Genomic DNA, 12,345 nt, shown 5'->3' with positions numbered 1-12,345 from the left:
TTGAAGCCTTGTGATCCTGTGTAATTAATTTCACTTTTCTGGGCCTCAGTTTACTCATTTGCCAAAATAAGGGGGAGGGGTGTGTGTGTGTGTGTGTGTGTGTGTGTGTGTGTGTGTGGTTTATAGTGGATAATTTAAAAGTGTTTATCTCACTCCCATTCCTGTGATCCTTTCCCAGTTGGTGGACCTGCTATATAGCTGAGACTCTACAGGCAAGCCCAAAGTCACCTCCACTTACAATTCAGCATCAGTGTAGGGCTTTATTGGAAAAATAAATAAACAAAACCCACATTTATCTATGTTTCTTTGACTCAAGCTGCAGCAAAAGACCATCCCTGGAAGGAAATCTCCTTCAGCTTCTGGATGTCTGTAGATTTTTTGTTATTTTTCTTAGGGGGTTGGGTTTGTGAAGTAAGAGTTGGGGGCAGAGAGTGATTGGAAAGAAAATGGTTTTCTTAAGTGTTACTGAAACACTCCACATCTTCAGCATTTATTATTGTCCTGTTTTGTTGTGTTAACCAATCTGATAGGTGTGATGTGGTGCTTCAAAGTTGTTTTGATTTGCATTTCTCTAATTAATGGTGATTTTGAGCATTTTTTCATATGACTATAGGTAACTGTAATTTCTTCATCTGAAAACTGCCTGTTCATATCCTTTGACCATTTATCAATTGGGGAATGACTCGTATTCTTACAAATTTGACTCAGTTCTCTATATATTTTAGAAATGAGGCCTGTATCAGAGACATTAATTGTAAAATTTCTTTCCCAATTTTCTGCTTCCTTCCTAATCTTGGGTGCGTTGGCTTTGTGCAAAAACTTTTCAATTTAGTGTAATCAGAATTATCCATTTTGCATTTCATAATGTTCTTTTTCTGGTATTTTTCTAATTTTTTTTTTATTGCAGTTCCTTGCTGACCCTCACCTTTCCATATCACACGTCAATTACTCCTTGGATCAGGTATGCTTTATAGATAATGGAATATCTAGGATTCTTTTAACCTATTCTGTCAGTCTTTTAGGCTATATTTACTAATCTGATATTTTGAAGAACCTTCTTACTTCCAGATTCAAAATTTGAGTCTAAAATTATTTTGTACATTTAATCTGCTTTACTATATCAGCATTACTTCAGGAATTCCCAAGATAAATCATCTCTTAATATTTGGTAATAAAGTTGTCCATATTAACGTTATATTAACTATCCTGCCAGTCTCTAAAATAGGTGTTTCTGTCTACCTTCCTCACCCTGCCTACCACCGTGGAAGTGAAGATGAGCTCAGAACAGTGGACCCTTTTCTCTCCTCTTCTGGGTGGACTTGATATCTTTATCTTCATTCAGAAATACCTTCATTTACTCAGCTTATGTTTATACTCCCTCTTACATTTGGTTGCCTGCAATCTTAATTAGCCTTTGCTTTGCCTTTTGAAGTTCCAGCTTCTTTTTCCCTCTGTGATGGTTGTTGTTGAACAGATTAAGAGTCAAAAGGTAAGCACTTCTTTTGTTCTGGTTAATAATGTTAGTAATTGTTGGGCTTAGTGATTTGTACTATATAGATTTCTTCAAACTGTTATGTTTGAGGGAACCATAAAATTAGGCCTGAGAAGGAAAGGCAAGGTAAACGTTGATCATGGATGGGAACATGGAGTTTTCTCTCCTGTCCCATGTTAGCATTCTCTGTTTCGTTTTAATTAGGAAAGCAGAGTGAAAAAGGTTCAGCAGAAATTGAAAAGATTTGCATTTTTCAACAGACTTTACTTTGCTCAACATGTCCATGTTGTCCTTTCTGGCTGTAGACGCAAAGATAAAAGCTTCCTCCTGGGAGAAGCTGACAGGGGTGCCAGTAGTAGCAGTGTTTTCACTTCTGAGTTAATATATTCACTCCTGGCTGATAAATCTAGAACCTGTAGTTTTCTAAACAGTTAAACATTCTTGTGCAGTATCTTTCTGGAGAAGAAGTTCTGCCTTCTTCCAAAGCAAGAGAATAGGCACATATCCCCAAGCAGATCTGGCTCAGGAGGACATTGGCTGATCCTCCTCAGCCACTCTTCTGAAACTCCATGGAATATGTAGCTGGTAGCACCTGCAAACGTGGGGATCCAGAAGGGCATCTTGCAGAAGGGGGGACTTTAGCTGAGACTTGAAGGATCCAGGAAAACTAGGAGGCAGAGGTGAGGAAGAAAGCCTTCCAGGTATAGGTGATAGCCAGGGAAAATGCCTGAAGTCCAGGGATAGAGTGTCAGCAGTGAGGCAAGTGTCACTGGGCTGGGGGAGGTAGGGAAAAAGGGGAAGGGGGTTGCTGTTGAAGTGTAAGAGGACTGTAAATGTAGAAAGGGGCCAAGTCATGCACACTTGAATGTAGAATTTAAACTTTTACAGCAGGTGCTGTATAGTTTTTACAAGTTTATCTTTTCCACAGATTCATGGCTGTCAGATCTTAGAAACAGTCTACAAATACAGCTGTGGGGGACTGCCTCCAGTACGCAGTGCACTAGAAAAGTAAGTCACAAAAACTTAAATAGGATTGACAGTTTGTCGAGAGCATTTTATTTGCATATTGTCTAAGATCTCTCCAGAATAGTTAATAATAGGTTGGACAGGAAAGCTGACACTAAGCAGGTGAGTCTACATGACCAAAGTGGGAGGGGCCAGGATGCTAGCCAATAAAGAAGATTCCAGGATGGTACTACACAAAGGAGAGTAAAGTAGCATGGATGACTTGAAGGTGCTTCTGATTTTCAGATCCCATCATCCTTGGGGAGTCACCATTGTATATATGCGGAGTTTTGCTTGGCTATATTTGAATAGATCTTTGAAAATAATTGCTATTTTCAATCAGTAAGTCAATAGGCATTTTATTAAATGTTTACTATTTGCCAGGCTCTTTGCTAAGGTGAAGAATACAAAGAAAGGCAAAAATATAGTCCCTACCCTCAAGGATTTCACTTTTCTGATGGGAAAAATAACTTTTAAACAACTATGTACATGGTAATGGGGAGGGACCAGGAAACGCCTCCAGCAAAAGGTGGGATTTGAGCTGAGTCCTGAAGTAAGCCAAGGAAGGCAACATGTGGAGGGGAAAAGGAAAAGCCTCCCAGGCAATGGGACAGCCCGTAACAAGGCATGGAGTTAGGAGAGGGGTGTCGAGAAGACAGGAGCTGCTGGATTGTAAAGTACTTGGAGAGGAGTAGAGTATAAGACCTGAAAGGTAGGAGGGGGGCAGGCCATAAAAGGCTTCAAATGCTAAACAGAGAATTTTCTGTTTGATCTTGGAGGTGATAGGGAGCCAACTCATCTTGCCCATTTTATCTTACCCTCTTTAAAACTTGAAGTTAAGCTTCTGTACTGGGTGGAAGATTGGACTCTGTGATCTCCAAGTTCCCTTCTAATTCTAATGTTTGGTTATTGTACAAGAAAGCCTTGGGAATGCTTCAGATAATTTTGTAAAAAGTGCTTAATCTTCTATTTCCATGTGTTTTTGTAATGCTACATTTCTAATTGAGTCATTCCTCCCCTATCAAATCCATTCCCTCCTCCTCTGTGAAACAAGAGAAAATGAGCAAACTGCTTTTGCTGGCAGAGAAACAGACTTCTCTAAACTCGTCGCATCTCATTTCATTTTAGCAAGAATTTTCTGCTCTGAAACTTTTACAGAGGGTGAGAAAAAACAACATGAAAAAACTCTTTTCTAAAAGAAGCTGTCAAAATAGCTGAAGAACATTTTAAACTTTAATATTTGAGCTTTAATTATAAGAAATTTAATGACTGAGTAAATTCAAAAAGATGTGAATAAAAATGGAATCATTATATATTAGTATAATGGACAGTTTCCCTTATGACTTAGCAAATTCTTACTCAGATCTTAGCCAGTACCCTCTCGTAATATACCAGAATGGCCTGTGTGTTTGTGGGTTTTGAACGCTCTCTGCAGAGCTTTTATGGCACCGATTTTTCTTTCCCTTTCTCCACTTAGGATCTTGGCTGTGTGCCATGGGGTCATGTACAAGCAGCTTTCTGCCTGGATGCTACATGGCCTGCTCTTGGACCAACATGAAGAGTTCTTTATTAAACAGGGTCCATCTTCTGGTCTGGTCTCTGCTCAGCTGGAAGAGGAGGAGGAGGACCTGGGCATTGGGGGCCTGACGGGGAAGCAGTTACGAGAACTTCAGGATCTGGTGAGGACGTGATGGGAAGTGCAGTACATTCCAACAGATACTGGCCCCTCAGCCCTCTCTGATGATCTACTGAGCCTGCCACCTCCATGCAGCCTGAGCCACTTCCCTCAGCCTGTGTCTTCCAATATTTGTCTTTTTCTGAATGAGGTTTGCAAGATGCATGGGAAAGAGCACTGAAGCTGGCATCCCTAGAAGGCCTGAGTGCAACTCCTGCCTGCCTCCCTTGCTTCTTTGTCTAGGGGCAGACTTAACCTCTCTGGGGTTTGTTTTCCTGGTCAGTAAGATGAGGTTGGACTTGATGGCTTTTAAGATCCCTTCCAGCTCCACATCTGTGAGTCTGTGATAATCATTAGACTGGGCAGTCGTGAGGCCCTCTTCACACCACGCTGACACCCATTAGGAGGTGGGTGGCACCTGTGTGCTGCTTAAGCCGTGTCCTCCTAGCAGCTTTTAGATGCAGCTCAGGGTCTTAATTAGAATTCAGAAAACGCTATATAGATGCCAGTGCATTACATAAGAATCGTAAATTCTTGAAACTGAGGCATAATAGGATTTAGGACTTCACAGGTCTAGTCCAACCTTCTCATTTTACAGATGAAGAAACTAAGGCTCAGAGCAGTTGAATGACTTAGAGTCCTATAAACTAGTTATGGCCATGCTAGGACTAGAACACCCATGTGTTGTACCTCTCCTGTCTTCTGACCTTTCCACTAGGCTAGACTGCTTCCATGCAAATATAGTACACACCTGGTGATTTATGGCAGGTGGGGTTGTACATCCCCGGGTTTAAAATCCCTATTGTCCTAATCTATTAACTATAGAATGTAAAGGATAGAGATAAATAAAGAGTTACTGCATACTTTCTTGTTTCCTTTGTCACTCCCTATCTCCTTGTCTAGCGCCTGATTGAGGAAGAGAACATGCTGGCCCCGTCCCTGAAGCAGTTTTCCCTTCGGGTGGAGATACTTCCTTCCTATATTCCAGTGAGGGTTGCTGAAAAAATCCTGTTTGTAGGAGAGTCTGTGCAGATGTTTGAGAATCAGAATGTGAATCTGACCAGAAAAGGTAGGAAGTCCTGCCCTGATGTCTCATCCGCAAGAGCTGGTCAAGAGCAGCTCCTATTGACCAGTGCCTCATGGGCCAAGGCAGTGATCAGTCTAGCACATCATATTCTGAGATAAATATTGTAAGAAGATGCCACGATGCTTCTTGTCAGAGATCTTCAAAGCAAATGAAGTGGCACCAGTGGTTAAGAGCAAAAATTATGGCCCTATATTTACTAGACCCTGGGTAGTTAGGTTCTCTGCAATAGCAAATGAGAAAATTGGATCATTGTTGATGGCATAGCTCCAAGGGTCTCTCCTCCTACTATCCATGATACACAGGATCTATTTTAAAGAATCAAGAAGACACCTTTGCTGCAGAGCTGCATCGCCTCAAGCAGCAGCCTCTTTTCAGCCTTGTGGATTTTGAGCTGGTGGTGGACCGGATACGCAGCACTGTTGCTGAGGTTTGCCTTTTAAGTGTCTGATCCAATAGATGTTTTTGAGGGGGTGGATTGGCCTGGCAAGATAGAAAATGGAGCACGGCAACTATTTCTTGTAGCTGGCGTTGGAGACCAGGATGAAAGAATGATTCCTCAGTCCAGACCCTTTCTCTATCTTTGGGTTTTAGGAATGCTCCAATGTTAATTATCCTTCCCTCTCATCGAGCTCAGTCTCTTGAGGGACAAGACAAGGAATTCTTTGCTTGCTGCCTGCATAGTGACAGAGATAGAATCGACTTAGCCTCTCATGTCACAGTTTTCTTTAGTTGAAGGAATAAGTAAGATCTTTGTTTCATTTGAACTGTCAGCATTTTGTATGTCTATTTCTGCCTACAGTAACTTTTGACCAAATTTGGTCTGCCACTAATGAACAAAAGAACAGGGCTAAGCTGCCGCTGGCATATATATATGGGGTCTACTATCAGTTTTTCAGAAGTATTTTTGGTAAACAATTTATTGTAATGATCATAAGAGTAGTACCCGTACCCTTTTGTGGGTCATTCAGTGGAACATAGGGTACCTTTTTAATAAAGATTCCTTTGTAATGGTGTTCTTGAAATGGGATTTCACTCATGTTCTTGTTTCCTCAGCATCTATGGAAGCTTATGGTAGAGGAGTCAGATTTACTGGGCCAATTAAAGGTAATAGTTTCATTTATTTTCCTTTACTGTTAAAGTGCAGCTAACATTTTGCCTCCCCTAACTCTCCTGTCTTTGGGAAGGAAACCTATCCCTGGATTCATAGGATGACCTTGTATACTCTTCCCCAAAGTGAGCAGCCCATTGCTCACTGAAGGAAGAATTCCTTCCAGGATTTGCTTCTATAAATATAAACATGATTGTACAAATATACCATGCTGTAGCACAAAGAGATAGACACAAGTTTTCTTGTAATTTGATCCTTTCTTTTGCCACTGAGTCAAGATCCCAAACATACTGTAATCTTCCTGGCTTAACAGCATCACTAAAATTTCAGTTCCCAATATGCCTGTTTAGAATGGCAGAATCTCACATCCTTGTGTTGGGGACAGGAGGGAAATGGCAAAGTATTCATCAGTATGGGGAATTCCCAAGGGAAAAACATTCTATCAGTGCAGATCAGTACCCTCTCTGCAACTTCTTGTCTTAGAGAATTGACCTGGAGGCACTGAGAGGTTGAGCGACTTGCTCAGGGTTACACAGCCAGGATGTCTCACAGAAGGGACTTGGACCCAGGACTCTGAATTTGGCTCTTTATCCACTGTACCACACTGCCTCCGATCCATGTGTTAATTGGGTCCAAATTAAGGAGACAGCTCTACATTGTCTCGAGTTTAAAGGCCATTCTACAGTCTGGGAACCTACTTTGTTAGCATTATTTCATACTGCTCCTTTTCGTGAGCTCTGTGTTCCACCCACTGCGATTATTGACTGTTCCCAAACCCTTCGTCTCCGGCCTCTTTCTTCTTACGTGAGCCATACCCCATGTCTGGGATGCATTCCTTTGTCATCTCTGCTTTTCAAGAGTCCTTGTCTTCTTCCTTTAGGGCTTAGCTTGGGTTCTACTTCCTCAGGGAAGCCTCCACTTATCTGCCCACTCTTCAGTGCTTTCTGCCTCTAATTTATCTTCAATTTTACTTATTTGGGTAAATATTGTATCTCCCAAGTAGGATATAAGTTACTTGATAGTAGGTATGATTTAATTTTCTTCTGTGTGTTCCTATCTCTCTGGACAATGCCTCACACATAACAGGAGCTTCATGAATGCTTTAATTAAACTGAATTGAATCCCCTGGGTAGTGAGAATTCCTAGGCTTGCCTGATTGTTAACTTGTAAACTGACATTCTTTTTCAAAGATCATTAAAGACTTTTACCTGCTGGGACGAGGAGAACTGTTCCAGGCCTTTATTGATACAGCCCAGCATATGTTAAAGACACCACCCACTGCAGTAACTGAACATGGTAAGTGTCTTTTGCTTCCTGAAATTACATGTTCCTGGGGTGCCATTCCCACTACACTCAACAGAAAAGAGGATGGCTGAGTAACAGAAGTGCCTTTCCGTGAGAGAAGAGCCCAACTCTTAGCTTTTTCGTTGTGGAGTCGAGGGGCAGCCTCCTTGCCCTCTGTCGCTGCCTAGAGGAGCCGTTCCAGAGTGACTGAATTGTTCCCATCAGGCTGCAGCTGTCTTATGGGACAAGCAGCCACATAACCAGTGATTATCTGTATGAAAAGGTATAGTCTGGGCCCCAAAGTCAAATAGTGTTTGTTCCTGACAGTCAGGCAGGGTTGGGTGAGAGTACTTTTCCCCCAGGCTTAGTTATATAGCCAAATGCTATTATTTGCTCCCTGTTCTCTCTCTTTGCCAGATGTTAATGTGGCCTTCCAGCAGTCTGCCCACAAAGTACTGTTAGATGATGACAACCTCCTCCCTCTGCTCCATCTGACAATTGAGTACCATGGGAAGGAACATAAAGGTATCCCCTTTTCTCTCCATCCCATATCAGTGTTATTTTTTTCTGATGCTGCTTCCTTCTCTGAAGACACTGACGTGGTTTTCTTGGGTTTTTATCTTAGTTATCTACCTTTAGCAGTCAGAGGGTCCTAAGAGATCTTCTAGTTCAACCTTTTCATTTTAAAGATTAAGAAACAAGGACACCGGGTGGTTATGTGACTTGCCCAGACTCGTGGGTGGCAGGGCCAGGATTAGAATCCAGACCACTTCATTGTCCAGCCAAGGATTTTTTCATTATACCATGCCATATTTCTGTTAGATGGGTTAGTTCTTGTCTTATTCCAACTGCCTTTACGTTTAAAGACAATAGAATAATCACTAAGATCTACCAAGAAGCCTCAAACACATTGTTTGTTTCCTTGCCCTCTGCCCACTGTCTTCCTCCTTGTGCCTTAGACATCCTCCGGTTTTTTCTTTCATGTTATTCATGTGCGTTCTTCTTTTAACAAAACAAGTTGTCTATCTTAATTAGGCTGAAGTTTCTATGTTTTCTTTTTCTTTTTCTGCCTTAGATGTTACTCAAGCACGAGAAGCACCTTCTCGGGACGCCTCTCCCCGAGAAGCCCCTGCATCAGGTTGGGCAGCGCTGGGTCTTTCCTACAAAGTGCAGTGGCCTCTCCATATTCTCTTCACTCCTGCTGTCCTGGAGAAGTAGGTTTACAAGGCCTCTGTGAGCTCTTTGCTAGCAAACACTATCTATCTTAGGTGCTCCAGACGAGATGATCTAGGCAGGCAAGACAGCGGCCATCTGACCAGTTGTTAGTAGTCTGAAGGCCCAGGAGATACAACTTCAAGAATCCAGCCATCTCCACCCCATTCTGTTTCACAAGCAGATGCCTGACCTAAAACTCTTTAGAGAACTCCTGGTGAGAGATGTCTTTTTGAACCAAAGCCCTTGGGAAGTAGTATGATTTAGTAGAAATAGAGCTCAACTTGGAATCACTGAACCTGAGTTTGAGTCCTGGCTGTGCTACTGCTACCTCTGTGATGATGGGCAAGTCATTCAGACTCCCTGGGTCTTCGTTTCCTCATCTGTTGAATGAGGGGGTTGGAATAAATGGCCTCCAAACTCCTAGATCTTCCTAACATGTCATGTTGCCTCTGTTTTTTGAAAATGATTTAGGGGAAGCTGGAGGCTTGTCTGGGGTGAATATTCTAGTGACAGGGTAATTGGTTTGATGCTGGATGTGTCCTTAACCCCTTTGGATAAGGAGAGTTTAGACCTGGATCATTTTAGAATTTAAGGAAATTAGGTTTCTCATTTTTCTGTGAAAACTCATGCCTAGATGAGAAGTCACATAATTCTGGTTCCACTAGAAATCAGCTCTTCTTCCAGGTGTGCCCTGTCTTCAGTATGTCCCCTCTGGCATTCCTCTTCTGTCAGTGGCTGTCATGCCCTAGGGAGGGATGAAAAGTTTAGAGGCACAGACTTTAGAATTAGAAGGGACATTCCAAATTACGTAGTATAGCCTCACTACAGGGCAGGAGTTCTTTCTCTGAAAGAGTAATTCAGTCTCCATTTGGATACTTGTAGAGACTAGCAACACATTACTTTTCTTTCTTTTTTTTTTGGCTAGGCAGTGGGGTTCAGTGACTTGCCCAGTAAGTGTTATGTGTCTGAGGCCAGATTTGAACTCAGATCCTCCTGAATCTAGGGCCAGTGCTCTATCCACTTTGCCACCTAGCTGCCCCTTCTTTTTTTCTTTCTTTCTTTTTGGCTGACACGTTACTTTTCAGAGAAGGTTGTATCACTCTCAGACAGCTAACTATTAAATATCATTAAGAGCTCCTCAGCACATTGTGCAATCCTGAACCCTAAGAGATTATAGAAAAAACATGCCTGCTCTTGAGGGACTTACATTCCCCAAAAGCTGGTTGCCTATTGCTTCTCATGACCTCTGTATAGTTCAGTGAACTTTGTAAAGCAGATGTTGTTTGGCATGACTTGTCAGAGTAAAGGTAGAAGGGGCAGAGGCTGTTTGGATTGCTGAGCCTTTTGTGAGTGGAGAAGTGGAAAGTCCTGGGACAGACACATGCATTGAGTTGAGCCTCAGGAGAGAGGAACAAGAACTTTGTCTCCAGCAGAGAGATACCCTTTCTGGCTATCTTCACATCCCTTCTTTTTGAAAATGGGAGAAAGGGTAGGAATCTGGAATTTGACCGAGGAAAAAGGGGAGGTGGCTGGAAATGGAAGATTCTAGCATCACGGTGGTTGTTTTGGACCCAGGTACAATGTTGTCTTCAAGTACTTGCTCAGCGTAAGACGAGTGCAGGCAGAGCTGCAGCACTGCTGGGCCCTCCAGATGCAGCGCAAGCACCTCAAGTCTAACCAGAGCGATGCCGTCAAATGGCGCCTACGGAACCACATGGCCTTCTTGGTGGATAATCTTCAATATTATCTCCAGGTCTGTGCTGAAAGTTGAGTAGTAGATGAGGGATGAAGAAAGGGCAGGAGAAAGGTCTTGAAGGGATGTTTTAGTCTTGCCCTGTGTGAAATGCTCATGAGAGAAAAAATGGGCTGGATTGTTGGGCATGGTTTTTAGAATTACTTTACAGTGGAATGGTATTGAAAGGCATAAGGCGCTCCACAAGCACTAATGATCTCATGAGCAGCACAACTAAGGCACTTAATAAGTTTTTGTGGATGTGACGGCATTAGCATCACATTAAAATCCTGCTCTGCTCTATTGTGGCAGGAAGCTGACCCTGAGTTTTTTTGAAGGTTATGTCAGTAAAGTGCAAGCTCTGGCAGATCCTACCAAACTATGAAACTTTCAAGTCAGGCCATATGACAAACTATTTGTTGTCTAAGAACCTGCCTCACTAAGTTAGGAGAGACTTAACACCAGATGATTGATTACCAGCTGATGAATTGGTTTGGTCATAGTAACTCAGCTTAGTGATGGCAATTTAATTCACTGGAGGGAGTACTCTCCGGATGAAATCTCAGATCTTTGGAATCATTGAAGTTTTGGCTTGACTGTTTTTGAAGTGTCCCATAAGTCTTTGAATCTTAACAAGATGTAACTGGGTCAATCAGTATGAACATAAAACATCTGCTAAGGAGGGGAGGCTGGGCTGAAGCAGGTCTTCAGCTTTCCCTACCAAAGTCATGCCAAATAATAAGGGCTTTCTTGGTCAGTCCAAGAACTTTTAGAAGAAAGTGGATGAGCTCAGGGCAGGGGAGTTTTCTGTGTTTATTTTTTCAGATGCCTTACTACCGCTTTCTATCCTAGAGTAATCACATCATTCAAAATGCTTTAATAATTTCTAATTCTTCTTCAGGTAGATGTGCTGGAGTCTCAATTCTCCCAGCTTCTCCATCAGATTAACTCCACTAGGGATTTTGAAAGCATCCAGTTGGCTCATGACCACTTCCTGAGCAACTTGCTGGCTCAGTCATTCATCTTGCTGAAACCTGTGAGTGGGGCTAGTTTGGTTTTCTGAAATTATTATAGCACTGAATCTTCCCCTTCTTCAAATGCTGATTGAGTTGACAAGACAACGGACTTCCATTAAGCAAATCTTTATTCCCCATTTTTGTTGGTGCTTAGCAATATTTATAAATAGAAGACACAAAAACACAGATGATACATATTCAGGTTTCTGAAGTATATAAGAAATAGAGAATAGCTTAAAACAAAAGAAACAGAAACTGCTTTACCTGTAGCAGGAGGAATTTTAGTGAGTATGTATGGTAATGATAAAAAGTAAGAGTGAGTGAAATACTTGTTCTTCTAAAGGTGTCTATGAACTAAAAAAAGCTTGAGAACTATCAGGACAGGGGTGGGGAACCTGCAGCCTAAAGGCCACATGTGGCCTTCTTGGTCCTCAAGTGTGGCCCTTTGAATGAATCCAAACTTCACAAAATCCCCTAGGATTTGGGCTGCACTTCAGGACCTAGAGGGCTACATGCAGCCTGAGGCTGCAGGTTCCCCACCCCCACATTAGGATCAGCCACCTGCCTTGGATGGTTTGAGTTCAGTTCTACTTCGTTTTTGGTTTTGTTTTTTTTTAAGGCAACTGGGGTTAAGTGACTTGCCCAGGGTCACACAGGTAGTAAGTGTCGAGTGTTTGGTCTGAGGCCGGATTTGAACTTGGGTCCTCCTGACTTTAGGGCTGGTGCTCTAT

The 12,345-nt window shown here is 42.3% G+C and overlaps 1 protein-coding gene across 3 annotated transcripts in view; it reads left to right on the top strand.

The window, feature by feature from the left end:
• TUBGCP4 (tubulin gamma complex associated protein 4) overlaps positions 1-12,345 on the top strand; it is a 33,848-nt gene that overhangs the window by 12,124 nt on the left and 9,379 nt on the right. The window contains exons 4-15 of one of the 3 annotated variants that reach the window (XM_027869872.1): positions 908-961; positions 1,475-1,489; positions 2,421-2,500; positions 3,975-4,176; positions 5,076-5,241; positions 5,562-5,686; positions 6,313-6,363; positions 7,558-7,663; positions 8,069-8,176; positions 8,727-8,865; positions 10,442-10,619; positions 11,500-11,634. In XM_027869872.1, coding sequence (XP_027725673.1) covers positions 908-961; positions 1,475-1,489; positions 2,421-2,500; positions 3,975-4,176; positions 5,076-5,241; positions 5,562-5,686; positions 6,313-6,363; positions 7,558-7,663; positions 8,069-8,176; positions 8,727-8,865; positions 10,442-10,619; positions 11,500-11,634 — 1,359 coding nt within the window. Of the gene's footprint in view, positions 1-907; positions 962-1,432; positions 1,490-2,420; positions 2,501-3,974; positions 4,177-5,075; positions 5,242-5,561; positions 5,687-6,312; positions 6,364-7,557; positions 7,664-8,068; positions 8,177-8,726; positions 8,866-10,441; positions 10,620-11,499; positions 11,635-12,345 lie in introns of all 3 variants that reach the window. The other 2 variants (XM_027869871.1, XM_027869873.1) reach the window with 2 other exon arrangements.

Source organism: Vombatus ursinus, unplaced genomic scaffold (assembly GCF_900497805.2).
Source record: "Vombatus ursinus unplaced genomic scaffold, bare-nosed wombat genome assembly UNPS02014794.1, whole genome shotgun sequence".
Taxonomy (NCBI): Eukaryota; Metazoa; Chordata; class Mammalia; order Diprotodontia; family Vombatidae; genus Vombatus; species Vombatus ursinus.
Note: the sequence above shows the minus strand (reverse complement) of the source record. Positions and strands in the feature narration are given on the sequence as shown.